The 19,304-nt window shown below is 44.9% G+C and overlaps 1 protein-coding gene across 1 annotated transcript in view; it reads left to right on the top strand.

Annotated features, from left to right (window-relative positions):
• The window catches only part of MYO5B (myosin VB), a 385,365-nt gene that overhangs the window by 140,692 nt on the left and 225,369 nt on the right, over positions 1–19,304 (top strand). Inside the window, exon 2 of the mRNA XM_079718130.1 lies at positions 13,257–13,367. Within this exon, the coding sequence (XP_079574256.1) occupies positions 13,257–13,367 (111 nt within the window). The remainder of the gene's footprint in view (positions 1–13,256; positions 13,368–19,304) is intronic.

The following is a 19,304-nucleotide window of genomic DNA, read 5'->3' as shown; positions in this document are numbered from 1 at the left end:
TATATTACGTCGTACGTTATATCCCTAGTACTTATTTATCTTATAACTGGACGTTTGTTCCTTTTGACTGCCTTCATCCAATTCCCCCTCCTCTCAACCCCCCTCCTCTGATAACCACAAATCTGATCTCTTTTTCTATGAGTTTGTTTTTGAAGTGTGATTGAACTACAACATTGTTAGTTCCTGTTACATAGCACAGTGATTCGATATTTCTATACATTTCAAAATGATCACCATGGTAAGTGTAGTTACCATCTGTCACCATACAAAGATATTACATAGTTATTGACTATATTCACCACACTGTGTATTTCATACCTGTGACTCATTTATTTTGTAACTGGAAGTTTGTATCTCTTAATCTCCCTCACCTATTTCTTTCCTCCCCCCCTCCCCTCCTCTCTGTTCTTTGTGTCTATAATGCTCTAACTGTTTGTTCATTTGCTTTGTTTTGTAGATTCCACATATAAGTGAAATCATACAGTATTGGTCTTTCTCTGACTTATTTCACTTAGCATAATATCCTTTGGGTCCATCCATCTTGTTGCAAATGGCAAGATTTCATTCTTTTTGTGGCCAAGTGATATTCCATTGTGTACATACATGCCACATCTTTTTATCTGTTCATCTGTTGACGGGCACTTAGGTTGCTTCCATATCTTGGCAAGTGTAAATAATGCTGCAGTGAACATAGGGGTGCACGTATCTTTTTGAATTAGTGTTTTCATTTTCTTTGGATAGATACCCAGGAGTAGAATTGCTGGATCATGTGGTAATTCTATTTTTAATTTTTTGAGGAATCTCCATACTGTTTTCCACAGTGGTTGCACCAGTTTACATTCCCACCTATACTGCACGTGGGTTTCCTTTTTTCTACATCCTTGACAGCATTTGTTATTTGTTGTCATTTTGTTGATAGCCATTCTGACAGGTGTGAGTTGATATCTCCTTGTGGCTTTGCTTCATATTTCCCTGATGATTAGTGATGGTGAGCATCATTTTACGTGCCTGTTGGTCATCTGTATGTCTTTCTTGGGAAAATGATTATTCAGATCCTCTGCCCGTTTTTTAATTAGGTTGTTTTTTTGATGTTGAGTTGTATGAGTTCTTTGTATATTTTGGATATTAAGCCCTCATCGGATATATTGTGTGCAAATATTTTCTCCTATTCAGTGGGTGGCCTTTTTGTTTTGTTGATAGTTTTCTTTGCTATGCAAAAGCTTTTTATTTTGATGTCACACCATGCACAAAAATAATTCAAAATGGTTTAAAAACATAAATTGAAGACCTGAAACCATAAAGCTTTTAGAAGAAAACATAGGCAGTACATTCCTGGACATTGGTCTTAGCAATATTTTTTTGGATATGTCTATTTAGGCAAGGGAAACAGAAGCAAAAATAAACACATGGGATACCTCCTCATGTTTAGAACCCTTGCATTGGCCCTGAATAATATAAAAAAACAATGTGGCTCCCCAGCACCTTCTGCATCTTTCCCCAGTGTCATTTTGAGCCCTTTCCTCCTGCACTGTGTCCCACCCAGACTGGCCTTCTTTCGCCCTTCCGTGAGCACTATTTCTTCCTGTTCTAGGCTTGTCACACAGATAACCTCTCAGCCTAGAACACTCCTCCCTCCTCAATATGTCTAGCCAACTCCTTGGCCATCTAGGATTTAGCTTGAATCTTGCTCTTTCAACAAAGCCTTTCCTGATGATCCAGACTAGGTTAGGGCCCCCAACTACATGCTTTGAATGTCTGTGCTGTCCAAGCAGTTATGACCATTGCAGTAGACTAATTGCATAATGTGGTCTGACATCCTTGAATATAGGGACATGTCTTTTTTTTGTGTCCCAGCACCTTGCACAGTGCCTGTCATGTGGCAGGTGTTCAGTAAATACTGATGGATTAATGAATGGACTAGAGTCTGTGTTCGGTCGGGGGGCCTTGTAGCTTACATGGGACATGTCCCAGTTGAAGAATATTTACTGAATAGCCTCAAAGATGAAGTGTTTGAATACTGGCGTCGGGAAGGCCAGAACGCTTTATCCTGGGAAAGGAAGGTTGGGAGCTGGCTTGAGTCCAAATGCAAGTGTGTAAGGCATTTAAGTTCTAAGATAGATGATCTCTTAAAGACAAAGCAAGAGCAGAAGTTTTCTTCAGAAAAGAGTAGTGTCCCAATGCTTTCTCAGTTATTTATTTTTGATGAGTGAAGTTCTGTTTGCAGAAGCTAGCTTAGCCTGAAATGACTTCAGTCAGTGCTGATTTTGGTTTCTTAGAGAGGTCTATTAATGGAACAGGGTTTAAATTAAAAAATGGAAGCAAACAACCTTAACTTTGCCTTGGTGAACATTTCTAGGACTGTGACTTGCTAATAAGCATTGTGTTGAGTGTAAACTATTAAGACTGTTTCTTTGGGAAAAACAATATAGTAGTCTTTGACTGTGGAGATCAGGAGTATATACTTGCAGGAAGGAGGAAAACAACTGCCCAGTGAGGGCATCATATATGGATTTTAAAAGTTGAGGTATTTCAAAGAGCTTAGGTGAAAATATGAAGATGGTGTGCTCTGGAAAACTGTCTTAAATGACTTAAAGATTTGTAATAATATGATTATGGAGTATTTAATTTACATACTAATTTGCCCTGTACAGGGAGAGTACACAGTCTAGGAGCGGTAGTCATGTTGCTGGAAGTGGAATTCCAACAAAGCTTTAGCTTCTTGAGAAGATTCAGACATATATTTAGCTGCATGAAATGTACTAGCTTTGAGTAAATCTTTTCTAGCTTCTTTAGTAGCAGGTTAAATGGATTTAACATTGCAGGCTTACAAAACCGGCTTGCCATCAGCATACCCTTTTTAAATAGGGAAATTTCAGTGGTCTTTCCAAAACTTCAAAATTAACACATTGCTTTATGGCTATTTCTGAGCCTCTGGTATCACTGTAGCTTCCATCAAACACATGTGCTGCTGGTATAAACTGGATGGATAAAATGACTTGGCGATGCCCTCCAAACACTAGGCGCCTCCCATCTTGTCCATTTGTCACTTAAGGACATACTGCTTATTCTGTTAACATCTGCAGGGCAGTAAACAGGTAAATTGTTTCACCAGCCACATGGAGACTTGGGTCTGCATTAGCAGATATAGAATGTGGATCAAGATGTAATTGTGACTGATGATGTAATCAGATATCAGAAAGCGTTGAATCTCTCCTCAGAAGACTGGGTTGAGATGACATAGTGCCATAAGCACATAAGATAGCAAATATAAAAAATACGATGTGATGGTCGGTGCGGGAAATAGGTTGATGGACCTTCCTTTTGGTATATTTGACTTTTGTTTCATTTAAATGACAGGAAGTGTTGGGTTTTATTATAACTTTGCTGTTTAACGGTGCACTTTATATGTTATAGAATAAAGCTCACTTCTTTGGTTTTGTTCTATCCTTTTTACCCCAAGGATGCTGAGTGGCTTTTTGCTATCCCAGTCTCTCTGCATTAAGTTAAAGTTCTTCCTGGCATTTGGACTAGCTTGGTTCTCTCGTTTAGGAAAGGACATGGAACAAGTTTGGAAGAGTTCTGGGTGGGGCCTCAGGAACCTACCTCATTGGCCCAGAATTGTACATGGATTTTCAGTTACTTCTTGGCTCTGGACAAACAGAATATTTACATATAATTCCCTCTGGCTGTAAGTTATAGGGAGCTTCCCAGTGCAGAGCCTCTGGGGAAAGGGGAAGGTTATTACTGGTCCAGGAGGCCTTTAATGGGAATGAGTAAACAGGGAAACCAGGAGGCTGGGCTTGGTGCTGGGACGGTGGGGGGAGGAGGAGGTAACTAACTCAGGAAGTTGGAGCTTCTATGTTCCCATGACACTTTCTGTGCATGTGGTTCTGCACAGATTATTTGGTTGTGTCTATGCTCTCCTACAGGGAGTTCTCCGTGTCTCTATCCCAGGGCCCAAGTTCCTGCCACAGTAACAATAACTCCTGTCACAGATGCTGTGCTAAATGTTTCATTTCATTGAATCCTAACAGCAACTGTAATACGGACGATATTTCTCCACTCTACAGATGAGGAAACAGCCTGTGATGGGGGTTGAGGCTAGTACCTGATACCTGCATCTTAGCCTCCTACTCACGTGTCTCCCATAGCGGGATCCCAGTCAGTGGGAAGGGAAGATGCCCAGCAGCATGCTGCTGGGGATGTTCTTGACTTCGGCCCCCCAGCTTTGGGGGACTAATCACCACCACTGGTTCAGGATGCAGTTGGTATCTGGGTGCATGAACATGATCTTCAGACTTCAATAGATGTGCAGAGGATTGTGGGAGGTTCTGCTAGGATGTGGTACAAGGCCTAGTCTTTGCCCTCCAGACTCTTCACATGCAAAAGAATGAAATGTGACGCACCTCCTGCTATAAGGGCAGTTGGGTAAGCTGTGTTCATATTTCCTACCACGTGGCAGTACCCTGCCAGGCACCACACCGCTGGGGAAACTGCTCTTGTGATGGTGCTGAAATGAAACTGTTGGCTTAGGGAAGTGTGTTGTCTTTCTTTTCCCTCCAAGAACTGTTGCTTTAGCAGGAAAAGCTTCGAAATGGACACTTACCCCCACAGAGGATCACTTACGACATTTTGGAGAAGAGTTTAGGTGTCTTCCTAACCTCACTAAAGAACTGAGCTATGAATAGCCCCATTTTCAATAAGGGACACATGATTTTTGGCCTAGAAGGTTTTGTAGTCTCTTAGCACTGTGGTTCTCAGCCTGCCATCCTAGCACTTTGTAGCTGGACTTGGGCAAGCTTGGGGAAGCAGCTTGCTGTCCTTTTGCTGTGTGTGATCCTTCCTGCCTTGGGCGACATCTGAGTTCCAGGTCTCACCTCCTTACCTTTTCACAATTATGTTTCCCCTTGAAACCCACAGCCTGTCCACTTACTTGTAACCGTGCTGGGAAGCACTATTGTTTGTTGGTGCCCCTCTCTGTGCTGGATCTCAGACTGGTCCTGTACGGAGAAATTTGGGGGCTTCTGTGCTCCTTGTGGGATGGAAGTTGACCAACTTGATCTTGCATCTTCTCCAAATGAGTTCTAGAACAAAATTCACGCCCTGAGTAAATCTGTTGACTGGTTTTCTGTTTTATGAAAAGGACTCCCCTCCCACCCCTAACCAGAGCCTCGCTTTCAATCATAGAGCAGAGATTTGAGTTTCCGCTAACCATGACGTCATGTCAGTGCTGGGGTACAGCCGTGAATAAGGCCGACAGTGTGCCTGCTCTTTGTCCCCTAAACACAGGTAGGAATGGGCAGACAGTTTATCCAGTGAGTCACCAGGCGTTAGGCTGTGGGGTCCCCTCTCATCCATTCCCGGGGGTCTGTGCCCAGACTGCCTTGCTTCAAGTCAAGACTACATTGTGAACAAAACTTCAGTCTGATTCTTAACTCCAAAACTACTTAGTGGCTTAACTTGGCGTGTCATTGTCAATGGGTGTTTGCACTTTTTTCATGTGTGATTATAAGACACTTTAACTGTATAAAATACGTACTCAGTGGGACCCGGGCTGCTGTAAGAAAGTCAGTATTCCTCCATGGCTGGGGGGAGACAGTGGAGGACTTAGAGTCTGAGGTCTTCTCTTTGATTCTGCCCTGAACTTGGCTCTTCACTGTGAACTTGGGCAAACTGTCCAGTATGTTTTACCCTCAAGTTTCTTCTTTGTGAAATATTAGCGATAACCCTGCTCATCTTATTTCACTTTCAAAACTAAGATGAAATGATTTAATTACTTATATTAGTGTAAGATTATGGAGGTTGCATTATTAATAATTCTATGGAGTGAATGTTTCCCATGTTCCTATTCTCTTTTCCCTAAAGTCCACTTTGGTTCTGAGGCTCACTCTGAAACAGTGATTTTAACTCTGATGGCACATTCATCACTTGGAAAGCATAAAATGAAAGTACAGTGCTTGGGGCCTACTCTCAGACTTAATTATTCAAGTGTGGGACATGGGTATTGGGTCTTTTTTTTGTTTTTTTTAAAGATCTGCAGATAATTCTTAAATGCCAGCCAGCGTTGAGAGTCACTCCTCTCAGGGTTGTGAGGTTGAAGTAGTCTAGATCCAGTTACTGATTTTAAGGCAAAGCATGGCTACCTATGTATGATGATTTGCAGGACATCTGAAGGATCCCAGTAACGTGGAACACCTTGGGTTTGTTTTCCCGTTCCCTAGCTGTCTGCAGGATCCCAGGAGGATCCTGCCTTCTAGACTGCACAGTGTCTGATATCATCACCACTGTCACTACTGCCTAATGCATACAGTACCAGTGCTGTGGGATCTCATCTAATTCTTAGGATGCTTCATGAGGTTGGTCTAACTTTTGCCCGGATGTTCAAATGAGGAAACCGAGGCTCAGACCCATTCATCACCTTACCCAACCTAATGAGTGGTGGCTGGAATTCTTACCCAGGCTGTCTAGCTCTAGAGCCCACACACTTAACCACGGTACTGCACTGCATGATGATTAGTATAAATGGGTAAGTGCCGTACTCTCCTCAGTAGTATACTTACACTTTAGCAGGGGCTTTCTGCACATAGTGCTCTGATGAGGATAAAGAATCCTCAGACTGGAATTTCATGTTCGACCACAGGCCAGTGGGGAGAGGCCTCTGGGCACATGAGGCTGTGCTGCCCTGCAAATCAGTTACCAAATCAAACCACAAGGACTGCTGTTTTTCAGACCTGCCTGCACGTTGGATGCATCTGGGGAGCTTTAAAAAAACACTGCCTGGTTCCCACCCCCGGAGATTGATGTAATTGGCCTGCGGGGTTGCCTGGCTGGGGAAGCTTTAAAAGCTCCCCAGGTGGTTCTCCCCTGCGCCAGGGTTGAGCGCTAGTGCCAGGGGCAGCCGCTCCCTCCAGCTGTCTGTCAGAGCTGCCTCTGTGCCTGCTGCAGAGATGGGAGAAATGAACTCCAGCTGGAGAACCGCTCTCAGTACTAATGTATTTCATTTCAGAGAGGCATCTGCCTTCTCTGGTTAATACACAGGGCGCTTTCCAAAAGAAAAATCAGTTTTTCTTGGACAGTGAGGTCAGACATTATTTTATTTACTTTGATATGATGGGATTAAGTATTGTTAAAACAGCATAGTGACAAATTGAGTAGTACTGTAATAGGATTCTGTGAGGGAGCTTGTCTTTCCTACAGTCTGCTGCCTCCAGGAAAGTGGGTAGAGGTCAGATTTGTTTGAAGGAATTCCCTGAAGGTGAGAAAAAATGAAGAGGCAACACAGAACCTTGGTTCTAGAAAGTTTCTGTCTGGCTCATAGAGATGATGGCTTTCTGTGAAAAGAATATATTTTATCTTACTGCTTTTCCAGATATTAGAAGTGAGAACCCATGTCAGGAGAGAGTGTGCAGGATGCTGTTTGCATCATCTGCAACCAAAACAGTTTTTGTTTTTTAAATTGAGGTGAAATTCACATGACAAAAAATTAACTATTAAATGAACCGTGCAGTAGCATTGAGTGCGTTCACAATGCTGTGCAACCACCATGTCTATCTAGTTGCAAAACATTTTCATCATTCAAAGGAAACCCTTCCTGTACAAATTCTTTCTATCTCCAGATTAGAGACCTAAATGTAAGACCGGGCACTATCAAACTCTTAGAGGAAAACATAGGAAGAACACTCTTTGACATAAATCACAGCAGGATATTTTTTGATCCACCTCCTAGAGTAATGGAAATAAAAACAAAAATAAACAAATGGGACCTAATGAAACTTAAAAGCTTTTGCACAGCAAAGGAAACCATAAACAAGACAAAGAGATAACCCTCTGAATGGGAGAAAATATTTTCAAATGAATCATTGGACAAAGGATTAATCTCCAAAATATATAAACAGCTCATGCAGCTCAATATTAAAAAAACAACCCAGTCCAAAAATGGGCAGAAGACCTAAATAGACATTTTCCAAAGAAGACATACAGAATGCCAGGAAGCACATGAAAAGCTGCTCAACATCACTAATTATTAGAGAAATGCAAAGCAAAACTACAGTGAGGTATCACCTCACACCAGTTAGAATGGGCATCATCAGAAAATCTACAAACAACAAATGCTGGAGAGGGTGTGGAGAAAAGGGAACCCTTCTGTACTGTTGGTGGGAATGTAAATTGATACAGCCACTATGCAGAACAGTATGGAGGTTCCGTAAAAAACTAGAAATAGAATTACCATATGACCCAGCAATCCCACTACTGGGCATATACCTAGAGAAAACCATAACTCAAAAAGACACATGCACCCCAATGTTCATTGCAGCACTATTTACAATAGCCAGATAATGGAAGCAACCTAAATGCCCATCGACAGACCAATGGATAAAGAAGATATGGTACTTATATACAATGGAAAATTACTCAGCCATAAAAAGGAACGAAATTGGGTCATTTGTAGAGACGTGGATGCATCTAGAGACTGTCATACAGAGTGAAGTAAGTCAGAAAGAGAAAAACAAATATCGTTTATTAACGCATATATGTGGAACCTAGAAAATGGTACAGATGAACCGGTTTGCAGAGCAGAAATTGAGACACAGATGTAGAGAACAAACGTATAGACACCAAGGCGGGAAAGTGGTGGAGGGGGGTGGTGTGATGAATTGGGAGATTGGGATTGACATGTATACACTGATGTGTATAAAATGGATGACTAATAAGAAAAAATGAATAAATTTTTAAAAACCCCACAAATTCTTTCCATCTCCACAGCTCAGATCACATCTGTCTTCCTCCCTCAAGTCTTTTTTGTTTAATTGAAGTATAGTTGATTTACAATATTGTGTTAGTTTCAGGTGTACAGCAAAGTGATTTAGTTTTATATATATATATATTATATATATATATATACCTTTAAAATTCTTTTCCATTATAGTTTATTATAAGATATTGAATATAGTTCCCTGTGCTATACAGTAAATCCATGTTGTTTATCTATTTTATACGTGGTAATGTGCATCTGTAAATCCCATACTCCCAATTTGTCCCTCCCTGCATTCCCCTTTGGTAACAGTAAGTTTATTTTCTGTTTGTGAGTCTGTTTCTGTTTTGTAGGTAAGCTCATTTGTACCGTTATTTAGATTCCACATGTATGTCTCCCTCAAGTCTTTGCTGGCTACTGGGTTCCTTATCTCTCCTTCCTCTCAGTTTGTGTGTCTGTTCTCTTGGCTGTTTACTTTGTACTGATCATGCCCCACCTTGTACTCGGTTACAGGGGCAGTGGATCTTCCTTGGTCTGAGTGGAGGGGCTTGTTGGCTCAGTCAGCACATAAAGCAAAACTTGATTGTGGTTAAAATTGCCCTTGGAAGTCCTATAAATAGCTCAAGTGTGGCATATGTGACATTGGGTGAACAGCCCTGCTCAGTAACTCATAGGCACCTTAAGCCGAGAATCTATGAAGTAGCGTAACGATGGGGAGGCCTGCCTGCAGATGTCACCCATCCCGTACCATCACAATACAGGGTTTACTTCATTCTTGTTTAACAATGAACTGCTGTAATCTCAATGCATGTCCACATGTGTCTTCATTGTGGGGATGGAGGGCACGTGACAGCATCTAGCACAGAGTGGGTACTCAGATGTTTACTGGATTTGAATCTAAAGCTTGCTTGATCAGATCTGTAATGCACACTAGCCTTTAAGACGTTGTAGGAGAATCTGGTCACCTGTTTCCTCTCTAAGTTGGCATTTACCATCACTGCCCTCCCTGCTCTTGCCTTGCCTGCCCCCCCTGACTGATTCGCTGTTACTCTCCTTAGGAATTGGTCATACCTCCCCCTAGAGTATATTTTTTATATGAATTATCTATCCAACTAGACTGTATGTTCCTTAACGTGAGGGTATAGATCTTCATGTTTATACTTGGTTACATGGTGCTTATCACAGTGTTTTATGTATAAACCAGGTGCCCCATAAACACACCTTCTCTCTTTACTGATTCCTGTCTCAGTAAACATTTCCTGAGCATCTACTACATGCCAGGGATACAGAAATGCCCCGTGGTGTATCTGAAAGACCTTGGAGCAGTAAGAGGAAACTGACGTGAACGAAACGACTGCAAAAACCATAAAGAAAGTTGATCATAGAAGAGTTGATTGCGGCAGTCCAGAGCTGGGAAGGGCTCCCTCTGGAGTGCACAGGGAAGGAAGGGTTCAGTGAGGAGACGGCGCTGGAACCTGGACTCTGCCCACATAGACAATGAGGAAAGGACATTCTAGGCTGAGGAAACTGCATGTTCAAAGGTAGAGGGCAGCAAACCTTTTCTGTAAAGGGCCAGAGGGTAAATATTTTAGGTTTGGGGGCCATAGGGCCTATGTTACAACTGTCACTGATATGTGGAAGCAGCCACAGACAACACGTAGATAGAATGTGTCCTTGTGTTCCAATAAAACTTTACGGACACCAAAATTTGACTCATAGAGTTCTCACGTGTTAGCATATGATTATCATTCTTTTGATTTTTTTCCCCCAGCCGTTTAACCATTTAAAGACTATTCTTCGCTCATGGGCTGTATAAAAACAAGTGGCACACCAGATTTGGTCCAGGGCTGTAGGCTGGCCTGTGTACAAAAACAGGGAAGAGTGAGATATTGCACGAGCAGAACAGCAGGTACTTAGCTGTGCCCACCCTCATGCCGTGGGGGCAAGATTCTGCATTTCTAACCAGCTCCCAGGTAGTGGTGAGGCTGAGGCCCTCACCTGGAGTAACAAGGAACTGAAGTATCAGTAGGGTCCCCTTATGCCCCTGATGCTCTGATGGATTCTGTGGGTTTAGGAAAATATAGATGACAATTTTCTGCCTACCAGGTGTTTTCAGTCTGCTTAGAGAGAAGAGATTTATGTAAGTAGAAAGGTAAATGGACCTTCCCAGGGGGAGAATTAAACAGCAGCAGAGCCAGGCAGCGAGGTTCCCCAGTGCTGGGTGCAGTGAACTGTCCGGTGAGAGGCATGTGGACAGCAGGGTTAAGGCCAGAGGAGCCCCCGTGTGAGCTGGGACTGGGCTCCTTGGCTTCCAGGACATCACGCAGCTTGACGATGTCCACACATCACCACCTCCACTCACTTCCTGTTAGCATTTCCCCCTTCTTCTGTTGTTTGTCACTCTGTTATCTTGAGCCTTTCCTGACACCACTTTACACTGAGTGGAGACTTGGCTTTGAATAGAGCTTCTTGGGTGCGCTGTCCTCCCTCTGACTGGAAGGGGAGTCCTGGCGGCCTAACTCAGGGACAGGAAGTGTAGCGAGGCTAAGGAAAGTCACTCACTTGAAGCTGGGGGACAGGAGCTTAAAAGTCCCCACAGCTGGATGGATGGTGGGCTTCAATGGTAGAGGACGAGGTAAGTTAGAACACCTGAAGGGAGAGAAATGTTGAAACGCTCAGTTTTCTCTGGAGATACCTCCAAACCTTCTTCATGTATTACTCGATAGCACTCAGATACTCTAAAGCTCTAGAGTACCTTCCTCTAAAGATATAGGAATACCTTGCTGTAGTGCAGGCTCAGAGGCAGAGAGACAATCCTGTGAACTTGATTCATTGTAAAACCAAAAACAAACGACTTCGGCTTTGTACCCTGAGCTGGGGTATCAGCGATGCAAGTTGGTGGTGGTTTGCTTTCCCATTAACCAGGGTTCTGAATCTCTTGCCTCACGACTTTCACTCCTCGATCCTGAATTAGAGACAAGTGTAGCAGGGGCTGAGCCTTGCTTTTTAAAAAGGCCAGTGGGGCTTCCCTGGTGGCGCAGTGGTTGAGAGTCTGCCTGCCGATGCAGGGGACACGGGTTCATGCCCCGGTCCGGGAAGATCCCACATGCTGCGGAGCGGCTGGGCCCGTGAGCCATGGCCGCTGAGCCTGCACGTCCGGAGCCTGTGCTCCACAACGGGAGAGGCCACAACAGTGAGAGGCCCGCGTACCGCAAAAAAAAAAAAAAGAAAAAGAAAAAAGGCCAGTGATCACGTGGAGCAAAATGCTGTAAAAAAGCAGGACCAAAATCAAGTCGGCAACTGACCGGCCACCGGGCCTGTGCTTTGGTGTCCCTCCACGGGGGGAGGTGGGTTATGCTGGCCCAAGCACGCATTCTGGCTGGCCTCTGGTCTTAAGAACTATTAATTTCAGGAGTATTAATTTTGCTAAAAATATTCTGTGGCCATTTTATAGATATATATATGATTATACATAAATACAAATATACAAATATAATTATATATAAAAATTAAAAATATATAGATAATGGGGGGGGTATGTGCCCGTGTACACAGACAGCTTCTCAAGCAAATAGGCCCTGTGGAAATCGCATACCTATGAGACAAATACTGAGAAAATGTGTCTGACAGAGGTAAGGAGCGTGGTGCCAAGAGGGACAGCCACTAGTAGATGCTGCCGTTTGGTGCATCAGACCCGTGGTTCTCCCCAGCTGCACGTTACACTCACCTTGGAGCTTTCATGTCACCTCAAATGCTGCGTGGGTCTGAGGTGAACCCCGACTTGGTCTTTTCAAGGCTCCCAGGTGATTCTAATGTGCAGTCAGGGCCGAGAGCGCCCGAGTGACATTGATAGTGCCTCCCACTCACCAAGTGCTGCGTTCTTCCCTGCCAGCTTAATGACCTTGCGGATGCTCGATCCGGATGGGGGCTGGGGAAGGATGCATGAGATTTGTGGGTATGTTTGTGGCTTAAAGAATGCACAACTAAATTGAGATTGCTGACAACTCAGGAATATATTAACACAGTTTCAATTTGCTGACCACTTTCACTTCTGCAGGAAAATGGCTTTGACCCTGAATGCAGAATATCAAAGCAGAGATTCCCAAGCTCTGAAGACTTGCTACATTGTCTTGTTGGGTTTCGCATGTGTTGTCTTAATCTTTGTTTGCAGCACACTAGACACTCCCTCTGACATTGCAATTTTGTACCACCTTTTGAGATAATGGTGTAAAACTCTGGATATAACCAAATCTAGGCTTGGCATTCCCCTGGTAGAATTCAAATTTCATTGATCTGTGACATTCTCTTAGGATCTAGAAGGAGTCCTCTGTAACCAGTCCTGTGAGTTGTCTCTTGTCATGGTATTGGATCACCTTGTATCTTGAAATGAGAAGGGAGGGAAATGTGTGCAGGTGACTTTAAAAGTTCTCCTGAGGGCCCCTCACAGAGAGCATACCTGAAAGCTGCTCTTAGCATCTAAGTTTCTTCTCTTTTAATCTTTCAGTACACAAGGGTCTGGATCCCTGACCCCGACGAAGTGTGGCGCTCGGCTGAATTAACCAAGGACTACAAGGAGGGTGAGAAGAGCCTCCAGCTCCGACTGGAAGATGAAACTGTGAGTGCAGTGCTGGGGGTGGGAGTGCAGAGCTCTCCTGAGCAGGGCTGGATGCTATATTGTGGCTAGAGCGTGTCCTGCACGTTGGAGCTTCTGAGCCCCTCGCATCCATTTTGTTGCTGTTGATGGTAATGTATGTGAAAGTTTAAACCATGAAGCTGCTGAATGGATGGCCCATTACAAACAAGTGCCCATTGGTGTTAGCAGCTGAGAGATGGCGGGTGACTGAGGCAAGAATCTTCTCCGTGAAGTGGAGGGCACAGGAAGCTTCCCTCCGTGGGGTTGAGGCTCAGTGGGAGGTGAGGGGGAGCCACTTACCATAAGATCCAGTGCCTGGCACAGTGGTTGGAGTACCGGCTCTGGACCCAGCCTGCCTGGGTTGGGGTCCTGGCTTGGCCCTTGCTAGCTTTGTGCCCTTGAGCAAGTTAGCAATTTTTCTATGCCTATTACTTCATCTGTGACATGGGGGTGATGGTTTGTCTAGGGAGCTCCTTAGAATAAAATGAGTTACTATGTGGCATGTACTTAGAGTCGTGCCTGGCAGGTAAGCACTCATTACATGTTATTTGCTCCAGTGAGAGTTTTTTTTTTTTTTTTTTTTTTTTGGGCTGCGTTGGGTCTTTGTTGCTGCGTACGGGCTTTCTCTAGTTGTGGCGAGCGGGAGCTACTCTTCGTTGCGGTGCGCAGGCTTCTCATTGCGGTGGCTTCTCTTGTTGCGGAGCACGGGCTCTAGGCGCGTGGGCTTCAGTAGCTGTCGCACATGTGCTTAGTTGCTCCGCGGCATGTGGGATCTTCCCGGACCAGGGCTCGAACCCGTGTCCCCTGCATTGGCAGGCAGATTCTTAACCACTGCGGCACCAGGGAAGCCCCAAGAGTTTTTTCGTTAGTTGATTTTCAGGTGGTTTCGCTCAAAAGGAAGACAAGGTAGTACCCAGGAAATTGTGTTCCTTCTAGAAGATCTGATTCAGTTTCCCTTTTCATGAGCCTTTTGTCACTACCCTTCCCTGTGATTTGTGCATTTCACAAATATTTGAAGGCTTGCACTGTGCTGGTCATGGGGCTTTATGGGTGATTGGTTGTGGCCCTGCCATTCGTGGGGGCTCAGTGCTGGAGGGCACAGTGAACGTGAACACAGAAATACAGGAAAGAGCCTAAGCAGGCTGCAGTAGGCACGGAAGCCGTAGATGAGGTACAGGAGGAAAGTGAGGAGGGAGCTAGGGTGAGGGAGTCCGGGGAGGGGCTGTGGAAAGGAGCCAGCATTGAAGCCTCAGGCCCGGGTGGGCCGAGGCGAGGGTCCCAGGCAGGAGTTGTGCGCCAAAGCCCCGAGGCCTCAGTGTGTTCCCTTTGAGAGTGTGGAAGGAAGGGAGGCCAGTGCACCTGGAAGCCACTGCAGAAGGGGACAGATGGGACAGCCTGAGGCTGAGGATGCAGGTCGTGCGTGCAGGGTTTACAGTAGGGGAGACTGGGAGATGGACAGGCTTTGAACCAGGTGGCCCAAAAAATCAAGATTTGGCTTTGGGATGGGTCAGGTTGGAGGGGCTGCAGCGCAGGCCTGGCCTGGAGTGATTATTGCCTCTCTGTGAACTGCAGGAGCATTGAAAGTTTGTCCCCCATCACTTAGCCTTTGATCATTTACTGTCTTACAGTTTTTCCTTCTTCCAAGCTCTTTGGTCCTGTCTTTCTAGGTAGTAATGACCTGCTTGAGAAATGGACCTTGTCTTAATGCTTTGCTCACATGTACTTAACAGTGGCTGGTGATTAACACATTGATTAGTAGGAAGGTTGAACGTCTTCCCCCTCCTAACTTCTGTTTTGTATCAACTTTGAGCACATCCCTTGGTAAACCTGGGACAGTGAGTTGGTTAGTTTGTTAAAAGCTGTTTACACTAAGGTGTGCTCACCTCCCCTTCCCCTTCCTGGCCGGCAGACTTTGCCAGCCTCCTCTTGGTTTTGAGGTGAGAAACAAAATTCCCAACAGATGGAATCATGTTTACCATGTTGAATAACTTTCCACCCCACACCCAAAACAAAATGAAATTAGTTCACCCACGTGAATGGTGTATTTTCCACTCCAGCAGATTTCATTTCAGTTGATCTTGTAAGTGGGTGGGTGTTTTTTTTAAGAGTTGTACTAAGGGAGTGTCTGCTGTGTTGCTAAAACAGAGCAGATGCTTGCCTCCCCAGTGGAGAATGAGTTCTGCCCTGCGTGACTAATCCTGGCAGCTGCCCAGCACCCCTGCCCTGCTACACGGCCATCAGCTGTAATCAGAAGAGATGGCTGGGGCTGGAGGTTAGCAGTTCTGGAGAAATAATGGGCTCTGAGCATCGGACTCTGGCCAGGTCGCTCGTGGGCTGTGGTTTGTCCACTGCTGGTTCTGAGCTGTCATTAGGAGCGACTCAGCTGAGCTGTGGACCAGAGGCAGGAGAACAGAAGTTGGATGGCTGGACTCTGAATGTTTGAAGAATCTCCTCTGTAGCTAAAAGCATCCTTGATGTACCAGGTTGGCTGAAAAATCCACCCCGGAGTCTCTTTCCCCGCCCTCTGCTCCTCCCTCTGAAGTCCAATAGTGTGGGTTTAACTGTATCAGCAAAGGTCGAAAATAAACTAGTTCTCTTCTAAACCAGTAAAGTTCTTAACCTATGGCTTCTACCTTAGCAGTAAGTAACCTGTGTGCTCTGCTGTGTTCAAGGTGGTCAGGCCCCCCAGTGTTCCTCTAAAGATGTTTCTTTTCCCCTGTTGCTTGCTTGCTCCTTATTTGTTTATTTATTTGGGTAAAATATACAAGACATGAAATTTACCATGTCAACCGTTTTTAAGTGCACAGTTCAGTGGCATGAAATACTTACCCAGTGTTGTGCTGCCATCACCACCATCCGTCTCCAGAGCTCTTTTCATCTTGCAAAACTGAAAGTCTGTACCCACTGAATACTAACTCCGTATTTCCCCCTTTACCTGCAGCCCCTGGTAATCCCTGTTCACCTTTGTCTCTGAGTTGGACTCTTCTAGGTACCTCAGAGAAGTGGAAGCATATAATACTTGTCCTTTTGTGTCTGGATTGTTTCAGCCCAATGTAAGATGTTTTCTGTTTAAGCCAGTGAGAAGATGGGAAACTTCTTGGGGGAAAAGCATCGTGTCTTCTCTTTTTCTCCCTATGGCTGTGAAGGGTGCAAGGTATCTAGGTGTGCCAACCCTTAGCACAGTACCCTGTTTAGACCGGGTAAAGCACCTCAGTGTATGCAGACCTTGGTGATAAATGCAGCTACCTAATTCTTTGCGCAGCGTGGAGCTCTGCCTGGCAGACCTTCTCTCAGTTGCCCCCACTTCCCTTACAAACTGCTCAGCTCCTGCCCTCTACTGGCAGGGAAAACTCCCCCCGTTTCCATGGTTTTGCGTTTAAATTCTGTTGTTCCAAACAAGTTTGTAGCCCATGTCCAGGGCGAGTACTCCCTGTGTGCAAGGCCCTGGCAGTGTTCATGAGCGAGAGGAAGGTGGGGAGATGTGAGCTTTAAGAAGAGCAATGTGGGGCTTTCCTGGTGGCGCAGTGGTTGAGAGCCCGCCTGCTGATGCAGGGGACGTGGGTTCGTGCCCCGGTCCGGGAGGATCCCACATGCCGCGGAGGGGCTGGGCCCGTGAGCCATGGCCGCTGAGCCTGCGCATCCGGAGCCTGTGCTCCGCAACGGGAGAGGCCACAACAGTGAGAGGCCCGTGTACCGCAAAAAACAAAACAAAACAAAGAAGAGCAGTGTGCTCTATCTGTGTCTCTGCATATCCAAGCCTGCTACTGTTTCTGGGGCCAGGGCAAGAATGGGGATGTAGCCTACGTCTGTTTAAATATTAAAAGCATATTTTATCAGAATTATTTAGGTAAAATCTGACATTTCTAATTCTTGAAAAAATAAAGCATTTAATATATTAAAAAGAAAGTACTTGAATCTCTACTATTCGGTCTCCATCTAGCTGCCAGTATAAAGAACTGCTACCTTGCATTGGGCATGTCATGTCTGTACCTACATATAAACAAATTTAAGAGGAATGTGACTTGTTCAGTACTGCAGAGTGTTCCTCGTAAGTCAGGTTGGCAGTGGTTGCAAATACTGTACTAATTTGTGAGCACCTCTGAAACCACAATTAGAATGTGCAGAGAAGCAAGGCACTGGATATTCGACCCAACTGGGAACCGGTGTTTCATTATGTGAGAATTTTTTTTTCATTTGTGCTATCTGGAAGGAAGGATTAACAAGCTAATTTGTCTTTCCTTTTATCTAAACGTCTTTGCTGCCCAGTGCCTCCCCACCCTCCAAAGCAGTGTCTGTCTCTGACATGGGTGATGTTATAGCCTACCACCCTTCAAGGTGCCTGGACACACTTGTCTTATTTCAAGGACACAGGGCAAGAGGTGTGCAGAAGCATTTCCCTGCGGTCTGACGGCGTTCGTCACAAGAGTGTATGTTGAGGGTTGCAGATCTCACTGTGTCAGCACTGAACGCTGATCCCAGGTGACAGAGGTACCATGTGTTCTTTAATAAGGTTATATTTTGCATTTGTGATGTTGGAGCCCTTTAAAGTGCACGGTCCAGGGAAGGGCCCCTCTTGCTCAGGTCTAAGGATGGTACCAAACATATCAGGGTATTATAGCGAGGAAAGAGCAAACATGGTTCTTCAAGCCAAGAAGCGACAGACTCACAGAAGAGCTAGGACTGTTGTCCTTACACATGGGTGTACTCAGACCACATACTTTGAGAGTGCTCACAGAGCTCCCATAAACCCCGTGCAGATTAAGTGCCAGCTGCATGTACATCTGGCAAAACTGCAGAGCTAAGAGTATTTGGTAATACTTCTCTGGTACCAGTAAAGCCTCTTGGTGCACGTGACTTTGATTATTTCTTTTTTCTTTTTGTTTTACTGGTTTTTCCGTTCTTTCTTACTTTTGTATTTGTTTAGGGATCATCTAATACTTCTTTTTTTTTTTCTTTTTTGCGTTACACGTGCCTCTCACTGTTGTGGCCTCTCCCGTTGCGGAGCACAGGCTCTGGACGCGCAGGCTCAGCGGCCATGGCTCATGGGCCCAGCCGCTCCGCGGCATGTGGGATCTTCCCAGACTGGGGCACGAACCCCTGTCCCCTGCATCGGCAGGCAGACTCTCAACCACTGTGCCACCAGGGAAGCCCAAGAAGATTCTTTTTAAGAAGGATGCTCTTTTTGGAGACTGGAGAAGATGGAGCTGTAAGATTTAAACACAACTATCACAGAATAAGACACAGCAGAGCATTCATTAAGTGAATGTTTTTTGTATTCGTTTAGGACATAATGTAAACTGGGCTTTTAGTATGTGTTAAATGAACCTGGAGCCACACACTTGCTATTACAGTAAGTGTAAGTGGATTCAAGCTTTGAGGTCTCCTATTTTCCAGGAGGATATCTCCGAAAGAGAACACAGAAGAGAACACACCCACATCCACTGAGCTAAGTTAAGTACTTTAGACCAATAAAGTTGGAAGGGCCCTTAAAGATTGTTGGGACCAGTCCTCCCATCTTACAATTAGGGAAGCTGTTGTCTGTGGAAATGAAGTGATGGACTCAACACCTCAGAGCAGTTAAGTTCAGTGGTTCTCAAGTTTGGCTGCGTGATGGAAACCCCCGAGGAGCTAAAAAATGTTTGCAAAGCTCCAGCACAGCCAGACTTCTTAAATCAGAGTTTGGGGATGGGACACAGCATAGTATCTTTTTGAAAGCTCCTCATGGGATTCCAAGGTGCAGGAAGGGTTGAGAGCCACTGCTTTAGTTGACAGCCAGGACTTGAATACAGGGTTTAACTCCTAGTCGGTCTCCATTTCTGTGAGCCATGTGGCACCTCAGGGTCAGTACCAACTGCTTGCCTGCTGTTAAGTCTATTTTTACCAGCTTATCTTTTCTCTAAATCTTCTGCTTCTATGGGT

Source organism: Hyperoodon ampullatus, assembly GCF_949752795.1.
Source record: "Hyperoodon ampullatus genome assembly, chromosome: 13".
NCBI lineage: Eukaryota > Metazoa > Chordata > Mammalia > Artiodactyla > Ziphiidae > Hyperoodon > Hyperoodon ampullatus.
Note: the sequence above shows the minus strand (reverse complement) of the source record. Positions and strands in the feature narration are given on the sequence as shown.